At 37.3% G+C, this 21,501-nt stretch overlaps 1 protein-coding gene across 1 annotated transcript in view; it reads left to right on the top strand.

Annotated features, from left to right (window-relative positions):
• The window catches only part of LOC150080555 (uncharacterized), a 144,046-nt gene that overhangs the window by 74,110 nt on the left and 48,435 nt on the right, over window positions 1–21,501 (top strand). Inside the window, exon 6 of the mRNA XM_090380731.1 lies at window positions 16,851–17,033. Within this exon, the coding sequence (XP_090236857.1) occupies window positions 16,851–17,033 (183 nt within the window). The remainder of the gene's footprint in view (window positions 1–16,850; window positions 17,034–21,501) is intronic.

The raw sequence follows: 21,501 nt of genomic DNA, 5'->3' as shown, positions 1-21,501 counted from the left end.
CAGAAGAGAATGCAATGCTCGGTCCCAAGCCCATGAAAGACCGTCTCACTCTCTTGCTGTGTGCTAATGCAAGTGGTGATTTCAAAGTCAAGCCCCTGCTCGTGTATCATTCTGAGAATCCACGAGCCTTCAAGAAATGCAAGGTGCAGAAGAGCCAGTTAACCGTTATGTGGAGGTCCAACAGCAAGACTTGGGTCACTCGTATCTTGTTCGTTGAGTGGCTCAACGAGGTCTTCGGTCCTGCTGTGAAGAAATACCTTTTAGAAAAAAAACTGCCACTCAAAGTCTTGCTGATTATGGATAATGCTCCTGCTCATCCTCCAGACCTTGAGACGACTTACTGGAAGAATTCAAATTCATTAAGGTCCAGTTCCTTCCTCCCAGCACTACTCCATTACTCCAGCCCATGGATCCACAGGTCATTTCGAACTTTAAAAAGCTTTACATCAAGGCACTATTTCAGCGATGCTTCGAGGTGACCGAAGGAACTAACCTTACCCTCCGAGAGTTTTGGAAAAATCATTTCCACATCGTAAACTGCCTCAAAATCATCGATAAAGCCTGGGATGGGGTCATCAAGAGAACCCTCAATTCTGCTTGGAGAAAACTGTGGTCTGATTGCATTGAAGGGTTTGCTCATGAACAGGAGCTGCCAGTTGTCGATGAAATTGTGTCCTTGGGGACGACCATGGGACTGAAGGTGAATAAGGATGACATTCAAGAGCTGGTGGAGGAACATGGCCAGGAGTTTACCACCGACGAACTGATGGATCTGTATCGCGAGCAACAGCAAGAGGTTATGAAGGAGATCCCGTATGAGGAGGAGGAGGAGGAGGAGGAGAAAAAAATGGAGACATCCCTCTCTTCAAATGAGATTAGGGAGGTTTGTAAAATGTGGGAAACAGTGCAAAATTTTGTAGAAAACCACCACCCGAGTAAGGCTGTGGCAGTGCGAGCGATGAATCTGTTTAACGACAATGCAATGTCATATTTCCGTGAAATCCTCAAAAGGAGGCAAAAGCAAGTGTCATTGGAGAGGTTCCTTGTTAAAGTCGCACAAAAAGAAAAAGTCAACAGATAGTAGTGATTCCGTTAGTGACAGCGAAAGTCGTCCTACCCAATAATTAATAAATTCGATTGCTTTTAAAAATATAAAAAGGTATGTATGTATTTTGTATTAATCATTTTTACAGTATATGAATATTTTTGAGTTTTGGAACAAATCATCTGGGTTTCCATTATTTCTTATGGGGAAATTCGCTTTGATATACGAGTGCTTTGGATTACGAGCACGTTTCCGGAATGAATTATGCTCGCAAACCAAGGTACCACTGTATATGATATCAAAATTATTTTTAGCATCCAGTTTCTTTATAACCACATCGTAGTATCCAATAAAACTGGTCAGACAAGACTTCACCTTAACAAACCCATGCTGTGTCTGAACTATTGCTGCTGTCTTGTCTAGGTGATTCTGTTTCATCTCTTTAACTAGTATCTCCTCGTATCTATTATTTAACTAGTATCTATTATTTTCCTCAGAACAGAAGTTAAACTAACAGGTCTATAATTATTTCTGTCACCCTTTGAACCCCCTTTATGAATTGGTGATACATTTGTACATCTCCAGTCCATGGGAACCTCTCCTGACTCTAAGGATTCTCTCATAATTATGGCTAAGGGTTTACTTACTTCCCTTGTTGCCTCCTTTATTATAACTGGATAGATTCCATCTGCCCCAGGTGCATTTTTTATGTTTAACTTCAAAAATTTCTGCCTCCGCTTTGCTCTCAGTTATTACAAAATCACTTGTCTCCCTGTTAGAGTTTGATAAACTTCTGGCATTCCCCTCCTTCAATAACTCCTTATGTGTTAATGTAGATGCAAAAGTTCTGTCTTATTCCAATATAATCTTAAATTATATTCCATTGCTGCTGTCAATTCTTACTGCAGGCTTTCCATTTTTAAGCCAACTTCTTTATTCCACTTAAAAGATTATTCTTGATGACATATTTTTCTAAATTTTGAAAGAGCAGATTTCTAGACACTTTATTATATGTATTTCAGGATCAGCAAATCCTAAATAAGGTTTTTGTTATGTTCCCATGACTTTTCTGTGGCTTGTTTTAGTGAAATTTGATTCTGTTATCCTGTGTTTGACCTGAAACAAGAAGTAAGAAAACTCTTGGTGATAATTATGAGCACATTCTTAGATTCATGGGAGGGTGAATCTAATGGTGCTCTAAGGGTGAATGAATCCTATGGATTGGAGGAGTGCAAGTGTATTTCTTATTCACAAAGGGGGGATCAAAGGATGATGTGAGTAATTATAGACCTTTAAGCTTCTGTTCCAGGGAAAATAATGGAGTTAGTGGTTAATGAAATATTGCAAGATCATCTTAACAGGAATGTAATCATGTGGAAATCACAGTATGAGTTTGTTAGGATGGGGAGTTCTGTCTCACCAGTCTGATTAACAACTCTGATGCAAATAATAATTTTTACATCATATATTTAGATTTCAGTAAAGTTTTTGACACTTTTCTACACAAAAGACTGCTGTACAAATTGGAGCAATATGGCATTAAGGGCAAGTTACTGCTATGAATCTTTATGCATCCCTTTGGATGGCTGAGTGGCAGAAGATGGTGGGTGGTGGTTATAAATGGTATGCTCTACTTGGACTAAAGTTATTAGTAGAGTCCCTCCGAGTTCATTGCTGGGCCCCTTACTTTTTACAGTGTCTATTAGCAATACTGATGAAGGCATATCAAGCTTACTGTCTAAGTTTGCAGGTGATACAAAAGTTGGCAGGGTGGGGATTAATGATGGGATTCAAGGCATACTACTGCAGTAAGACCTAGAATAATTATGCAGATGGGCTGATAAGTCGCAATTGAGATTTAATATTGTTAAATGCAAGGTACTGCATGTTTGATAGCAGTAATCCCAGAATAACATATCAATTAGGAGGTACCATGTAATTGTACAGTCTGACATGAAGTTTTTTGATCAGTGCAGACAGGCTGTTAGAACAACTCATGGGGTTCTGTCAGTTTTATACATAAACTTTGCCAGCAGGAACAAGGAAGTGATTATCCCATTGTATAAGGCAGTGGTTAAGCCACATCTTGAATGCTGCAATATAAGTCTGGAAGCCACATTTTAGGAAAGATGTGGATCTCTTGGAACAGATGCAGAGAATAGTAACTAGAATAGAGGTGTGAAAATGTGAGAATAGAGATGTGTATCGTATAACAGCCAGATAGTAAATAATTGTTGGAATAAACTACCATCTAGTATCGCAGAAGTGGGTAATTTGAATAAATTTAAAGAAGAATTAAAAATATTGTTAGATGAGGTGGATTGTGTAGTGTGTGTGTTTTTTTTTTTTTTTTTTTTGCTGATGCTTTATAAGCTTGCTTCCTAGCATCATTTTCCAGTACTACTAATAATAGTAATTACCTTACTGTTCTTCCCAGAGTTATATTCATCAGTAATACTAACCATTTTCTCAAACATACTTATATAGATTTTACTGAGTACACTGTGGCATGCAATTTTTGTGATTTCCACAGTCAGCTGTATTTCCTTTTTTATGTATTAGTGCAATTAACACCCTGTTCCAATTTCGAATTCATCCATTTCCAAATCCACAAAACAAACATATGCATTTTATTCATTTCTATATTTCTTTCCACCAAATTGTCATTGTTCTCTTCAAATTCCTTCCTCTTTCTGCAACTCATATTGTTCCTCTTCCTCTTTCTCATAGTTTTCTTCACTTACTCTTTTATGTATATTTAAGAAATATAAGTAAAAGAGTAAAGGAACTAATGAAATCACAGTGTATGTATAAAAATAGATAAGGCATTGTTGTATAATGCACAAAAAGCCAACAGTATAAAGAGTCTCTGTTTCTAACACAAAGCCCATTTTATGCAGTAAAAATAAAACTAAGAAATTAGTGAATTTAAAACTAAATGTTTGTAAAATATGGTTAGGGCCAAAAGGAATATGGAGAAGCAGCAGGTATATGGTTTATGATCGACTTAACAGAGGAACGAAAAGAACAATAAAGAAAAAAAAAGTAGTAAATGAACTCACTGCTTCCAGTGTGAAAAAAACAATACAAAGGAAGTATTTGAGCATAAAAGACAAAGACAGTGGAGACCTCAAGCAGCAAAAATGGAGGAAGATACAGTAAGCACCGGTTATAGTGACCATGTTTGCAAATTTAATTTTGATTTTAATAAATGGCGATTCTAATAAGCAAAAGTCGACAAATATTATCCAGATGCTATAAAAATAAAGATATAAAGCACAAATTTACACTTTATAACCAATTAAATGATATGTAAAAATCTGAAGAATATTCCGATTTTTACATTCCGAACAAAATAAAAATAAATTTATCCCCAGGTTAGCAAAATAAAAATAAATTTATACTTACGTACATAGCTTGATATTAATTAAACATAACACTTTGCAATATGATTATAATTTAAAATAGTCACTTATTTTAGATTGCTTTAAATTATCACTACAAAGTCTGTTTATAGATTTTTCAGTATCGTATAACAGTCTATATTCATGACCACTTGCACCAGTTTCTTCCAACACTCTTCTCAGAATGGCTATAGCTTCATGAGTTTGCCGTTTTGTAACTGGAATTCGTTCGGGTTCATCTTCATTTTCTTCCTGCTTGTCAAAATTATCAGTAACAGACTGGGCAATTTTTTTCATCTGTTAAAGCTGTAGTAACTTGTAGATCACCATCTACGTCCACCCAGTCATTAAACTCCTGTTCACCCATGTCTTCAGGCTTTTCAACGTGATCAGTATTGTGACTTAGTTGTCCATCATGAATAATTAATCCACATTTTTTGAAACAGTTGCTAATGCAGGTTTCGGAAACTTCATTTCAGGCACTCGTTTTCATGTGAAGTGCTTCTAGAATAGTTATCTGCTTTGCAATATCAGATGATGTTCCCAAACCTTCATCTATAGGCTGGATGATTCTTCGCCTCATATCCGATCTATAACAGGAGAGACTGCTTCTACAGGGATGGGATATACTTAAATAGAAAGGGTGCAAGAATATTTGCTGATGTAAATATTATCCAGATGCAGTGTTAGAAGTTTGATAAATAGATTTGGTGAATTTGAGGTATTGTTCAAAACATCAAAGGCAGATATTGTTGGGATATCAGAGACATAGTGTCACACAGATATAAGGAATGCAGAACTGGAATTTGGGGAGTAGAATGTGTACAGGAAGGATGGACAGGATAGGAAGGGAGGAGGAGTTATGCTATTCGTTAAGAAACACATAAATCCAAGGAAGTGAAGCCAGTCGACATCGCTGGACAGTGCAGTGCAGTGTCGAGCCAGTTTGGTGTGACATAAGCATTGGGAGATCAAATTTGAGAGTGTGTTATAGGCCTAATGACTCCGATGAGTATAATAAGAAACTGTACAGGAAATAGAGTGGGCAGTAAATCAGAGTCTTATAATGGGGGATTTTAATTTCCCAGATATTGACTGGAATTTGTGGGTTGGTCACTCACACACTAGCAAGGCTTTTGTGGATTTATTGGATGATTGTTTTCTGCATCAGCATGCTTGGGAGGCAACTAGAGGGAGTAATACTCTTGATCTGATTATCAGTAGTGATTCTTCATGCATTAAGAATCTGCAGATAAAGGAACCACTAGGTGGCAGTGATCACAGTGTGCTGAAGTGGGATTTACTCAAAGAGATAATTGCCATCAGGGGTAAAGGGAAGGGTTTTTGCTTTCGTAAAGGTGACTACGATGGTCTGAGACAATATTTAAATTCTATACTGTGGGACCAACTGATGATGTTACCAACAGCAAATTCAAAATAGGAAGCATTCAAAGAATTTATCTTGGAAGCTAGTAGGCTTTTCATGCCAACTAAGAAATATTGTTCAAAACAAGATTTAGGCCTAAATGGATGTCAGATGAACTAATTAGACATGTGGCAGAAAAGCAAAATGCATGGGATACATATAAATTAATGGGTGACATGGAAGCCTATGATAGATATAAGCTGGTCTGTAACCAAGTCACAAAGGAGATTAGGCAAGCAAAGGCAGATTATGAGAAATCTTTTGCAAAGGATGCAAAGAAAAACAGCAAAGAGGTCTTTACTTATGTAAACTCTAGAATGAAAGGGATGAATCAGATTGGTCCACTGGATATTGGTGGTTCAACTGTTGATGATCCTGCTCAGGTGGCTAACAAACTAAATGAGTATTTTGCATCTACATTCACACGTGAGGAGTTATTCAGGGAGGGGAATGCCAGAGGTGAGTTAAACTCTGGCAGTGAGCTAGATGATTTTGTAATAACTGAGAGGAGAAAGTGGAGGATCAATCCAGTTATATTAAAGGAGGCAGCAAAGAAAGTAAGCAAACCCTTAGCCATAATTATGAGAGCTTCTTTGAACTCAGGGGAGGTACCCATGGACTGGAGATGTGGAGCATGGAGATTACTTACTGTCTTGGTGCATGCACATGAAGGACTATGAATCTGAGATGGGGTAGGCTCGACGTGCATTGACTGAATGTTAATGTAATTTATTTTTAAGTGTCTCAGTAATTAATAATTTGGTGTAATCATGTTGGATTCTATTCAACAAGCAGAAATACTTAGCATCCAATATGATTACACCAAATTATTAATTGCTGAGACACTTGAAATTAAATTGCATCAAAATTCAGCCAATGTATGTCACCCATACCCATCTCAGATTTATGGTCCTTCATGTGCATGCACCAAGACAATCAATCTCCAATTAAGCAACTAATCTCCATGCTATAAATTCTGTCACAAAACTCGTGGTTACACTTTCCTGTGATCATGACTAGTCGAAAAGCCCCGTCCACTTCAGGTAAGTAACAAAATTCTTTTAATGAATGATGAATTTATTATTTAAATTGTTTTAAAGTATGGATTTATTGTCTTCTCTCACTCAAAGATTTGGGTTGGTGATTCAATGTATTTTGGGGTTGGGTTTGTGGTCCGTGGGCTTCCGATTCCATGGTGCATTCAATCACTGATTTTGTCTACGAGTGTGAGGAATTCATTTAAATTATTTGCGTAGTTAATTCAACAAAAGAGAGTATCAACACAGAAGTGGTCTACAGGACATCATAGAGGTAATTCCTCCTTTTCTGAACTAGTTAACTGTGGAAGAAATTTGATAAATCACATTGGTCCACTGGATATGAATGGTATGATTACTGATGATGCTTTGCAAATTGCCAATAAGCTAAATATCAATTTTGGATTGATACATGAAGATTTTTTTTTTTCCATGGAAACCCCAAACATGAAAGGTATTAGAACCTGTACTACTTAATACACTGCCTGGGTTGAAAGTTGAGAAGATGAATATACTTGTTAACAGAATTTCCATAGATTGTAATTTTCAGGAAATACATATGGAGGGAAGTTGTTACAGAAAAAAATAAGTTAAAGGGATGAAGAAGAAGAAGAAAATTTAGTTCAGTGAGTTTGAAGTTGAACAGTAAATGGATGTTGACTGGTTATGACACATGTTCAGACAAGAGACTGGTTTGTTAGAGAGAGGAGGAATTATAGATGATAATTCAAAAGAACAGCGGCCATGGAAGTAACTATAAAAAAGGCATGCAGCAGAAACAGAGAATCTATGAAACAGAGAGTGGAGCGGCTTTGTAAGAGATGGTTCATTAATTAATCTAACTGCCCTGTTTTGAATGGAGTCTACAAGCCTGAGAGAGGTTTTGGGGGAACCACCCAAGTTGTAGAAACAATATTCCTTGGTCGAGCAGATTTGATATTTGTGCAGAGTGATTAATTGGTTAGAAGAAAAGTAATATCGCATTTTATGGCAAAAGCCTCAAGTTGCGTAGTGAGTTAACATGCTTACAAGTTAGTAACACACCATCAGGCATCTCTCATATTGTGGAGTTATACTTTGCATCTGCCTTGCCATCATTGCAACACCACAGTGCCTGCCCACCCACCCACCCACCGAAGAAGAGCCAATCAGCTCCGAAACGGTGCCGCCTGGGTGGTGGCATCTGCTGAGAATAAGTAATAATAGTCTTCTCCTATGGTGAAGAGTTACTTATTTGAGGTATTGCAGTATCGTGGCAACTCATTATGAAGGTATTCACAACATGAGTTATACATAATAATGCCAATCTTATAACTATTTATTAATTAGCTGCGAGCAGATCTGATGCATTTGCACTAACTTGTAAGCAAGAAAAGTATGTTGAGAGTGAAAGAGAAAACCCAGTTTTTTAGATGCAGAGGAAGCAATATTTGTGATGTGCTTATGCCATCAGAGATGAGAAGTCAGAATAACCCCTAATAGAGATACAATATCTTGTCTAGAAATCTGAGTGTTGTCAAAGAAAAGTATAAGAGCAGAAGAATCCTTTTTGTGAGATATAAGACAGGACTGTGTTCTAGAAGGAAATTAACTAAGTTATCTTTGCCCCAGTGAAGAAATTACCTGGAGATCAGCATTTAAGGAAGTGAAAATGGATATTCAGGAAGTTTAAGCTGATTGTGCAGGACAAGGTTTCTCAAACTGGAAGGTGAAATGCAATGTGTTATCATCAGCAAAAAATCATCAGCAAAACTGTGGATAAGATTTTCAGTCAATGGAAATATGTAATTAATATACAAGAGGAAAAGAATGGAAGAAAGAAGTGAACACTGAGGAACACCAGCATTAATGGAGAAGTTAGAAGACAGAGAGATAGCCATTTCCCATCTGCAGTAAGTGGTCAGAGAGAAAACTGAATACCCAATTACAAAAATCAGTTGTCAATTAATAAGATGGAAACTCATTTAGAAGACATTTATGCCAAACGCTATTAAAAGCTTTAGAAGTGTCAAGAGCAAATGCTTGAGTTTCACCAAACTTTTCAATTAAATTTGTCCACAGATGGGTTACATAAGCCAGTATATCACCTTTGGATTGACACCGATGGATCCATATTGGCAATAATTGATGAGATGGAAGGTTTCAAGATAGTTTAAGTAGTTGGAAATTAATGGATTTCTCCATTACTTCAGAAAGAGTAGAGATAAATGCAGTAGGACAATAGTTGGATGGGGTGGATTTGTCACCCTTTTGAAAAACCGGCTAGATATGAGCAAATTTCCAAGTAAAAGGGCACCCCACCAGTGGAATAAGAAAGTATAAAAAAGGTGACACAGAACAGTAGTAAGCTTGGGAGCACAGGTTTTGAGAACTAGTGGAGAAATACCATCAGGACCTGAGTTTTATGGGCATCAAAATTGTTTAAATTTCTACCTTCTACTGATCCTTTTGACGGTAGACCACAGGCGATATTGAGTTGAATGTACTGGAATGGTAGGAGGTGGTTTACCATGATTGTCAGTACAAGAATCAGAAGAATAGTAGGTTGCTAGTAAGTCAGCTTTATCTTTAGATGAAGTGGCAATAGAACCATCAGGTTTTAACAGAGGTGGGAGTACAGATGGAAAAAAAATGTGGCCAGTAGTTTTGGCAAGAGATCAGAATGCTCGACTACCATTTGGACAAGAAGTAAGTTTTCTGCTCTAGTTGGACTGATTAATAACTACATAAAAGCTCACAACAATTACAATTGTTGTGAGCTTTTATGTAGGCAGAAAATGAATCTGATGATTTAGATGTAAGCCAAAATGTGATAAGTGACATGCTTATCAGCCTTAGCACATTTATTGAAAAACCAAAGTTTAGTTAAAGGATGAGATTTTAAGGTGGAGTACAGGATAATGGATTTCATCTCTACATGAATAATTTCACTGATACAATGTGGGCAAATATTGATTTCAGAAGATTTAAAACAGGAATCAAACAAAGGTAAGAAGAATAAAAATATCGCAGATCATCCCATTTTGCATTCTTGTAATGCCAAACAAAGTGAGGCTGAGAATGGCCCACAAAAGAGAGAGAGAGAGGGGTCCATTGGAGAAGAGACCATCACCAAGTTGTGAACTGTGGTGCCTAGAACACCACTCACTTCTGCATGTACTTGGTAGCGTTGTTTTTGAGAAAAAGATCAAGTGTTGGTGTATGTGTGGTTAGGATTGTCTGGTATTCTGATAGGTAAATGAAAAATCTTGTGTGAGGTCATTAGTAATTGCAAAAGTCTCAGCATCTTAACCTGCTGGGCCCATTTGATTAAAAAGCTGAAGCTGGCCACAGTTTTTGAACATTATAATTGCCAGGGAAAATTACCTCACTATTAGGAAAATTGGACTGGACAAAGTCGAGTTTCAAAGAAAGGAAGTCAGTGTTCCACTGATTAGTGGAATTAGCTAATGATGAGGTGACAGATGAATTTGACATAATAGGGTACAGAGATTTTAAGCCACAGAAGATTGAAAAAAGGAGATTCCAAATTACTAAGTCTCTGAGAAGGAATATCAGAGTGGACATATGCATAAGTATCACCTTTGAAGCAAAAAGAATCATCCAGTGAATATTTAGGACAACTGTGATGAGCAGTTGTTGAAACAACCAATAATTTGAATTCTGTCAGCAAAAATAAGTGGGATTTGGTAAGTGGAAATGGTCATATTGAGATTGGAATTGAGACCACGTGTATTTGTGAAAGGAATGCAGAAGTGTTAGATGTTTAGAGGTTAGATTAGCATTAGCATTTAGCATTAGTAGAGGCATACAAAGCAAGAAAGCAAGCTTATGCAGCATCAGCCAAAAAAAAAAAAAAAAAACCTCCCATTTCACCTCTCCATTCGTTCCAAATGTCTGTCCAGTTCAGCCTTAAATTTATTTAGGCTATCAACTTCCACAACAAAAGATGGAAGTCTGTTCCATCAATCAGTTGCCCGCTGGCTAAAGGCAAATTTCTGCACATCTATTCTACAACTGTCTTTCTTCAATTTGAAACTGTGCCCCCTCAGGTTCTTAATCTGAGCAAGAGGAAGAATCCCATCAGCATTCAGCTTGCTCAATCGATTCAAGGCCTTATACACCTCAATGAGATCACCTCGCAGGTGCCTACTCTCCAGGTGCTGCAGTTTGCAGAACTTAAGCCTTTCTTGGTAAGAGCACTCCTTTGTTTCCCTCACCAATCTTGTTTCCCTGCTTTGTACTCTTTCTAGCAACTCTACATCCTTCCTAAAATGAGGCCTCCAGAGCTGTACACAGTGCTCTAGGTGTGGCCTGACCATTGCCTTGTATAACGGGATAATCACCTCCCTGTAACTTCTAGCAAAATTCCTATATATCATTGACAAAACTCCATGACCTGCCCTGGCAGCCTGTTTGCACTGCTCAGCAAACTTCATATTTGACTGCACAATAACCCCCAGGTCTTTTTCACTTTCCACTTCCCCGAGTGTAGTACCACACAGTTGGTATGTTTCTCTTCGGTTATTGCTGCCAATATGCAGTACTTTGCATTTGCCAATGTTAAACTTCAGTTGCCACTTCTCAGCCCATTTGCCCAACTTATCTAGATCCAGTTGGAGTAGCATACTGTCTTTACTGTTGTTAACAACCTTGCCAACTTTTGTATCATCTGCAAACTTGGACATTAAACCTGATATACCTTCATCAGTATCATTGATAAATATACAAAACAACAATGGGCCCAACACTGAACCCTGATAGGAACTCCACTAATAACATTTGTCCACGAAGAGCAGTGTCCATTGATTACCACTCTCTGTCATCTTTCACTCAACCATCCCTTTATCCATTGTAGCAACTTACCCTTAATGCCATACCTCTCCAATTTGTACAGCAGTCTTCCATGTGCAACAGTATCAAAAGCTTTCCTGAAATCCAAGTATATGATATCAAAATTATTTTGGCATTCAGTTCCTTTGTGAACAGATGTTTTAGCGGTTTAGATATTTTGAAAATAAGTTTGTTCTATTAGAGTGACTATTCATATCTTCTATAATAAAGAAAAGGTGGGGAACATTGTATGAAATTTTGTATATGGCTTGCACAGCAAGATTATATCCATCTCCTTGACATAATGTGGCCTTGAAAATGCCCCCTACATGCACACTACTATTACTCCCTCCAATCATTATCTGGCAGAGTAGAGGCAGTGAGATTATACACTAGGCGATTTGGATGCCCCCTAGACATTTACCAATAGGTTTGGTTAGGTGGACTCTCCAGTGGCTGGCCTGCAAATACCAATTTTGACCTGTACCCTTGAAATGTAAGGAAGATTGTATCTTGCCATGATTCCCCTTCATAATAACCTAGAGACAGAAATCATACTGCAAGATGGAAGAGAGAAGGGATTACTGGAGTTGTGCTTTATAGACTAAGGGTTTTAACATGGGTTTCAAGCTTTAATAAGCAAAGTGGTGGTATTGCACTGGTTGATGGTATCTGCCTACAACTTAGTATTGCCTGGTAACACAAAGGGATGTTATTCCTCTGTTTGGTGTGGACTTCGTGCCCTGCTTATATTGTTTTGCATCCTGGTGGTCATCTCCAGTATACTAGTTGCAGTATTTCAGGACTTTTACATAGAGGTTATCCCACTGTTATCAACAGTCCCACCATGAAGGTACAAGCAGAGGATTTGGTTGTCACAGAGCAACCAGACTTCACAAAAATTCGATCCACTTGACTCAAGTGTCACCTGAACATCAGTTCTCAGCATTTTAGACTCTCAGGTATCAAACCTTAGCTTTTCATATCTGAAAGAATGTCTGTGAAAAGCCTCAAGGACCAAGTTGAGGTTAGCAAATGTCTGTACAGACTCAGAGAATATTGACTTGGAATTAAATGATATTATAATAACAAAGTAAGTTTGTTGAGAAATTACTGCAGCTGAAAGTGAACAAAGCACCTGTGGCTGATGTAATCTATCCAAATATATTAATAGAAACTGTGAAGGAGATAGCAGAACCTCTGACCATAATAATGAGAGCATCCTTAGATTCAAGAGAAATAGATTGGAGATGTGCAAATGAATTACCAAATTCACATGGGTGGTTCAAACAGTAAAGTAGGTAACTATTAACATCAGTTTAATTTGTGTGGAAGGTAAAATAATAGAATCATTAGTTAAGGAAATAATGCATAATCATCTTGATAGTATCGAGTGAAGTCAAAAGGCAGTCATAGCATTGATTTGTTAAAGGGAAATCATGTCTCACAATTCTGATTAGTACTATGAAATTGTCTCAAAGGAATTGGATGTAAAGAATAGTTCTGACATCATATCCTTAGATTTCAGTCAAGCCTTTGATTCTGTACCACATATACAATTGTACAAATTGGAGTAATGTAGTTTTGTGGGAAAGTTACTACAATAAACCCTCAATTTATTGATTTTGGATCTAATAGACAAAAAAAAAAAAAAAAAAATTGACTGGAACCAGATTGTATTCTGAGCAATCTCGTGAGATAGGAAAAATGTTAATTCATGAATCATGGCAGCTGTTAACAAGTGTTTCAGTGTGTTTGCAGATATTTTGGCTATTATATGGTTAAGTGTTAAGTGCCCTGTTCCTTTATTATAACCTCATTTATAGTTTAACATCATGCCCACTAAGAAAACTTGTGAAAAGAGAAATTGTGTGCATCTGAGTGTTGTGCAGAAATTAAAGATGTTAGAAAAAGTTGTACTATGGTGTCCTGTGCTTGTACATTGTGTTAGACCCACAGCCATAGTAACTGGAACCACACCCAAACCAGACCCATATTGTTTGTACCTGCAAACAAGAGAGAGAGAGACATTATTTCAGTGTTTCTAATATATACATATACAGAATAACTGTTTTAATTGTCAATTATGTGGGGTACAAATGGTCTCGAAAATAATTGATATAACAAACCTCCCTTCACATTATTAGTCTGTAGAAATGAGGATTTACTGTACTATGGATAAAGGGATGGTTTAAGAGGACGAGAGCCAAAGGGTGGTTGGATGCTTATAAATGGCTTCATGGACTAATGTGATGAGAGAAGTTCCACAGGGTCAGTGTTAAGCTCCTTACTGTTTTTACTGTTTAAATTTGTATTTAAAATCTAAGGTTGCTGATGACACAGAGGTGGGCACAATGGCTAATGATAGTAATCGGGGGTGCCATTTCAAGAAAATCTAGAAAGCAGATGGGTAAAATGGTAATTGAGATTTAACAGTGATAAATGCAAAATACTGCATTTGGTAGCAGGTACCAAACTCAAAGTGGTGGAGTATGAAAAAAAATTTAGAGGTAATTATACATTCTAATATGAAATTCTTTTCCTGCAGTGCAAAAAAAAGCTACTAGAACAGCTCATGGGGTTCTGTTAATGATATACAGAGGAATTTTGCTAGCAGGGGCAAAGAAGTGATTATCCCATTATAGAGCAATGGTTAGGCCATATTTGGAAATTACATACAGGTTTGAAAGGGATGAGCAACAAAAGTAGTTGGTAATACAAAAGGATATTCTCATCAAGAAAGACTGGGGGTTCTAAATTGCAGTATCAGGAGACTAGACATCTTGGGGGGTGATGTAATTGAAGTTTATAAGGCTTTAAAAGGTCTAAATCAGTGGTTTTCAATCTTTTTTTAAATAACGGCACCCCTAAGTAATTTATTTTGTTTTGCAGCACCCCTACTCAATTTTCTGCCTTCTAGATCCAATTCTGTGTGTGTGTGTGTGTGTGTGTGTGTGATATATATATATATATATATATATATATATATATGTTATATGATAGTTATTACAATAATATAATTATAAAAATTACATTTCATAATACAAATTATATATATAGAGTATATAATAATTTTATTCTTTATATAGAGGTACCGAGTAAACATCAATTATAGATCACCACAAAATTAAAAAGATACTGTACATCTTTTTATAATGAAATAAACTTATAAATAAAAAAAATTTTAATTAAAAAAAAGTAACTTAAACCCAAATTACATGGCACTCCTAGAATGTTGTTGCGGCATCCTGGTTGAAAACCACTGGTGTAAATAAACTAACTGCTGATGGTATCTTTACTTTTTCTGAGATGAAAACCTACAAGGGGACATAAAAATTTGAATTGGAAAAGGATGGGTGCAGAATGGATATATGGAAATTTAGCCAAAAGTTGTTGGAATAAACTTCCACTTAGTGTTGTGGATGTGGGTAGTTTGATTAAATTTAAGGAAGATTTGTGCAAATTATTTGAAGGAATGGGCAATTAAGTTTATTTATTTATTTTGACTGGTGTTGTATAAGCATTAATTCCTTATATCATATTGCCAATAGCAATACTAATACTACCCTCCTGATCTTAACACCACACTCGTCAACAGTGTCATTTACGAAAATCAGAAACAACAGTGGTCCCAGCACCGATTCTTGGGGGCCACATTGCTTATGTTAGTCCATTTCTGAAGAGTAACCATTAATTCCAGTTCTCTTCCTCCTGCACTGTAGCTTCCCCGTGATCTTATATGGAACTTCTCTGTGAACCTATAATGTTCCAGCTTATACAGTGACTTCTCATATAAGACTGGATCAGATGCCTTGCTGAACTTTTGCTTTGTAGTGGGTGAGTTAGTTCTTAATTCCTAGTCCGAGCCCCCTTTTTTTGGGTGATTTTAAACTTTATTATTATTTTTTTTTGCTTCAGATTTTTTATTCATTGGATTCACTCCAACTTGTTTTCAGTTCATGTAGAGATTAGTGACAATTACTATTATTATTATTATTATTATTATTAGCCATATGGTACAAGGAAGCCTGAGGCTTATGCTGCACCAGCCAAAAAAAAAAAAAAAAAATTCCCGAGTTACCCCCTGTGTGTGTGTGTGTGTGTGTGTGTGTGTGTGTGTGTGTGTGTGTGTGTGTGTGTGTGTGTGTGTGTGTGTGTGTGTGTGTGTGTGTGTGTGTGTGTGAGAGAGAGAGAGAGGAAGTAGAAAGGCATCACCAAGAAAGAGAAGAATGATGATATCCAGCTCAGGACCCTGGGTTTGCGAAGCCCATACTCACCAGATGGGAACCCCCGGGGTTTAGTTCTGTTACTTTGATTTGATATCAGTGTGATTGAAATCTTGTGCTTTGCAATCTAGCAGATCTTGAAATTGCAACTTTACTCAAATTAGGATAATCTTGTTTTATTTCATTAGTTTGAGTCACACATACTTTGTTTTTCTGGAGGGAATTTTTAAATATGCAAATTCTCTTGCCATTAATTCAATAATTATGTTGAAGGTAGGTGCTTGGGTAAATAGATCTCAAATAATGAAGCTTAGCTGATGTTTTCAGATAGATGAAGTTTGTTGAGACAATGTAATTATTTACATAATTTTCTAAAAATTTTTTTGCATATTTATATTAATTTTTTTTAATGAAAACCCCAAACACAAGGGGTATTAGAACCTATAGTACTTAGTATCGTGCATAGGATGAAGGTTGAGAAGACAAAAGGAGATATTTGTTGACATGATATCTTATCATAATGATTCACTCTTATTGTGACATGTTTTATGCTAATTAATACTGAAGTTGGTAATAAGTATATATAGTTTCTGTATATATAACATATTAGAAGGGGAATTAACAAAGAATTAGATTCACATAGGTGAAAAACATGTTTTGAACACTTGATAGCTATATCATTTTATATATAACAGCAAGTTCTTTGAATACACATTTTTTTGTATTTTTTTTATCATTTTTTTTAAAATTCTACTCTTGATATTGGTTGTGGTTTTAACAGTAGTGTCAACTTTGTTTTTTGCTATTAGGCCATGTCATATTATACTAATTTCTTTAAGCAAATTATGTTTTAAATTTAATTAATTTGTATATTTGAAGAATGTGGACCACTTAGTGATGATGACGATATCCATCAAGAAATCTCATCCACATCCAATCACAACATTTATCTTTCTTCTTCTGAAGTTACCAGTCCAACATCTTCCACAGCATCTTCAGCAACTTCTGGAAGTAATTTTTCTATTCTCCCTACAGTTTCTGTTACAATGGCAGCATCTTCAGGTAGATATATTTTGAATCATATATAACTGATTAATTTAACATAATTATTAGCATTAGTAGCATAATTAATTTAAATACAGGCGGGCCTCGATTAACGCGATTAATTCGTCCCGCGAGTGCATCGCGCAAAACGGAAACGCATTAATCGAATATCATAACCAATAGGAAAAATTATAATTGGTACTTGACCTTCTGGAATGTCCATAAAGAATTTTAAATAACCTTTCAAATAACTTTTTAACTGCATGCCATGTAAAAGATAATAAAAATTATAGAATTAAATGTTTATTGTTCAAAATATATAATGGAGAAACTATTTGCTACAGAAATATTTGAACACAGTCGTTTGAACAGTTTTGGCTTTCGTTTTTTCATCATACAATTTCCGATAACCGACAACAAGCTTCTCTAGGCCCTGGCGAAATAACATACTTCTTTCGATGTTAGGATCATTAGCATTTTAGCATTAGCATTAGTAGAGGCATTTGATGCAAGAAAGCAAGCTTATGCAGCATCAGCCAAAAAAAAAAAAAAAAGTAACATAAATAAATAAAAATAACCACTTCCACTTCACCCCTCTGTTCGTTCGAAATACCTGTCCAGCTGAGCCTTAAACTTATTTAGGCTATCAACTTCCACGACAAGGGATGGAAGTCTGTTCCACCCATCAACCACCCGCTGGCTAAAGGCAAATTTCCGCACATCTATCCTACATCTGTCTTTCCTCAATTTGAATTTATGCCCTCTCAGGTGATTTTTCTGAGCTAGAGGAAGAATCCCATCAGCATTGAGCATGCTCAAACCATCCAAGGCTTTGTACACCTCTATCAGATCACCCCGCTGGTGCCTAGTTTCCAGACACTGTAATTTGCAAAACTTAAGCCTTTCTTCGTAAGAGAACCCCTTTGTCCCATTGACCAATCTAGTTGCCCTTCTCTGTACTCGTTCCAGCAGCTCTACATCCTTCCTGAAATGAGGCCTCCAGGCCTGTATACAGTACTCTAGGTGTGGCCTGACCATTGCCTTATACAAGGGAATAATCACCTCCTTATCCCTGCTAGAAAAATTCCTATATATCATTGACAATACACCATGAGCTACTCTTGCAGCTCGTCTGCACTGCTCAGAGAACTTCATATCTGCCTGCACCACCACCCCCAGGTCCCTTTCATTCTCTACCACTGTCAGTGTAGTACCACAGAGTTGATACGTTGCTCTGGGGTTGCTGTTTCCCATATGTAGTACTTTACATTTGTCAATGTTAAACTTCATTTGCCACCTCGAAGCCCATCTGCTCAACCTTTCCAAATCCTGTTGCAGCAGCATAGTGTCAGTAGTGTCCTTGACAACCCTGCCAACCTTCGTATCGTCTGCAAACTTGGACATTAAGCCTGATATACCATCATCAATATCATTTATAAATACAGAAAACAATGAAGGCCCCAATACTGAACCCTGAGGGACTCCACTAATAACATTAGTCCACGATGAGCAGTGTCCATTGATTACCACTCTCTGTCTTCTCCCCCTCAACCACCCCTTTATCCATAGCAGCAACTTGCCTCCAATGCCACACTGCTCCAATTTGTGCAGCAGTCTTCCATGTGCAACAGTATCAAAAGCCTTTCTAAGATCCAAGTATATAATATCAAAGTTATTCCCTGCATCCAGTTCTTTTGTGACTGCATCATAGTATCCAATCAAATTGGTCAGGCAAGACTTCCCCTTAACAAAACCATGCTCTGTCCTAGCTATAACTGAAGTCTTGTCTAGATGATCCTGCAGTGCTTCTTTCACCAGTGCCTCCATTAATTTTCCGGGAACAGAAGTTAAACTCACAGGTCTATAATTACTTGTGTCAGCCTTTGATCCCCCTTTGTGAATTGGGGTCACATTTGCACATCTCCAGTCAATGGGTACCTCCCCTGAGTCCAAGGAAGCTCTCATAATTATGGCTAAGGGTTTGCTTACCTCCTTTGCTGCCTCCTTTAATATAACTGGATAGATCCCATCCACCCCAGGTGCCTTTCTTGTGTTTATCTTCAACAATTTCTCCTCCACTTTGCTCTCAGTTATTACAAGATTCTCTAGCTTACTGCTAGAGTTGAATACACCTCTGGCATTCCCCTCGCTGAATAACTCCTCATGTGTGAATGTCGATGCAAAATATTCATTTAGTTTGTTAGCTACCCGAGCAGGGTCATCAACAGTTGACCCATCGATCTCAAGTGGACCAATCTGATTCATCCCCTTCCTTCTAGAGTTTACATAAGTAAAGAACTCTTTGCTGTTTTTCTTCGCATCCCTTGCCAAGGATCTCTCGTAATCTGCCTTCGCCTGCCTAACCTCCTTTGTAACTTGGTTACAGATCAACTTGTATCTATCATAGGCGCCCGTGTCACGTGTTAATTTGTATGTATCCCATGCATTTTTCTTCTCTGCCATATGCCTCATTAGTTCATCTGACAACCATTTAGGCCTAAACCTTGAACAATATTTCTTAGTTGGTATGTAAAGCCTAGTAGCTTCCACGATAAGTTCTTTGAATGCTTCCCATTTTGAATTTGCTGTTGGCAATATCATCAGTTGATCCCACTGTATAGAATTTAAATACTGTCTCAGTCCATTGTAGTCGCCTTTACGAAAGCAATACCCCTTCCCTTTACCCCTAATGGTAGTTACCTCTTTGAGTAACTCCCACTTCAGCACACTGTGATCACTGCCACCAAGTGGTTCATTTATCTGCAGATTCTTAATGCATGAAGAATCACTACTGATAATCAAATCAAGAGTATTACTCCCTCTAGTTGCCTTCCGAACATGCTGATGTAGAAAACAATCATCCAATAAATCCACAAAAGCCTTGCTACTGTGTGAGTGACCAGCCCCCAAATTCCAGTCAATATCTGGGAAATTAAAATCCCCCATTATAAGACTCTCTGATTTACTGGCCCACTCTATTTCTCCGAACAGTTTCTTATTATACTCATCAGAGTCATTAGGCCTATAGCACACTCCTACTCTCAATTTTGATCTCCCAATGCTTATGTCACACCAAACTGACTCGACACTGCACTGTCCAGCGATGTCGACTGGCTTCACTTCCTTGGATTTTATGTGTTTTTTAACTAATAGCATAACCCCTCCTCCCTTCCTATCCTGTCTATCCTTTCTGTAGACATTGTACTCCCCAAATTCCAGTTCTGCATTTCTTATATCTGTGTGACACCACGTCTCTGAAAGGTAATGGATCAACATCCATTACCTTTTGTTTAAGGTTCTCTGCGATACGAAAGATTTCGCCTAGTTCTTTTACCATTATCTCCTTTGAGGTAACATTTTCATCTGGCTCACACTCTTTTTCTTCAGCTTCTTCGTGCGCACGCTGTTGCTCTATTTGAAGGAGATCATTGTCACTTAGCTGTTCTAAATGCGAATTCAGTGATTCTCGAACGTTAGCAGCATCCAAGCCTTTGAAACCAAGTTCATTACCAATATTAGTTATGTCTTCAATAACTTTTTGAACTGCATCTTTGAAGCAAGTAAAATCGTTTGCGCGGGGTAAAAGATGCTTCCAAACTGCTCTCATATTGCTGGCTGTCACTTCTTCCCATGCTGCATGAATGTTTTCAATGGCCAATCGTATGTTATATTTTTTCCAAAATTCTGGTACAGAAATTGCATTATCTCCTGTTATAGCTTCAAGTGCCTGTGCAAAGGTTCTGCGGAGATAGTAAGCCTTGAAAGTTGCAATCGTCCCCTGGTCCATGGGTTGCAATAACGAAGTCGTATTCGCCGGTAAAAAAACAACTTTCACATTTTCATTTAAGTCACCAAGTGCAGAAGGATGTCCAGGTGCATTATCTAAAAGCAACAGAGCTTTAAAAGTAAGATTATTTTTCTTGCAATAGGCTTCAACTGTTGGACAGAAATAAGACGTAAACCAGTCTTCAAATAGGGCTTTGGTCATCCATGCTTTTTTATTTGAACGAAAAATGACTGGAAGAGTGCGATGGCTGTATCCTTTTAAAGCCCTAGGATTTTGTGCACGGTGCACAAGCATGGGTTTCAATTTAAAATCACCTTCAGCGTTACCTCCTAATAAAAGTGTTAGTCGATCTTTTGAGACTTTATACCCAGGTTGTGATGCTTCATTTGCAGCCAAATAAGTTTTAGTTGGCATCCGTTTCCAAAATGTGCCCATTTCATCTACATTAAATATTTGCCGATCGTCGTATTCAGCATCCTGAATGATTTTTTGCAATTCTGCAGGAAATTTGGCTGCAGCATCTTCATCAGCACTAGCAGCTTCCCCTGTTACTTTAACATTATGCAGTCGTGCTCGATTTTTGAAACGTCCAAACCACCCTGAACTAGCAACAAACATTTCAGTCTCCCCTTGATATTTTGTTTCTTTGAGCTTAGTAAAAAGGTTAATAGCTTTGCTCTGAATATTGTCCTTAGATAA

This window comes from Mastigoproctus giganteus, chromosome 9 (genome assembly GCF_048544385.1).
Source record: "Mastigoproctus giganteus isolate SK-2022 chromosome 9, ASM4854438v1, whole genome shotgun sequence".
Lineage (NCBI taxonomy): Eukaryota > Metazoa > Arthropoda > Arachnida > Uropygi > Thelyphonidae > Mastigoproctus > Mastigoproctus giganteus.
Note: the sequence above shows the minus strand (reverse complement) of the source record. Positions and strands in the feature narration are given on the sequence as shown.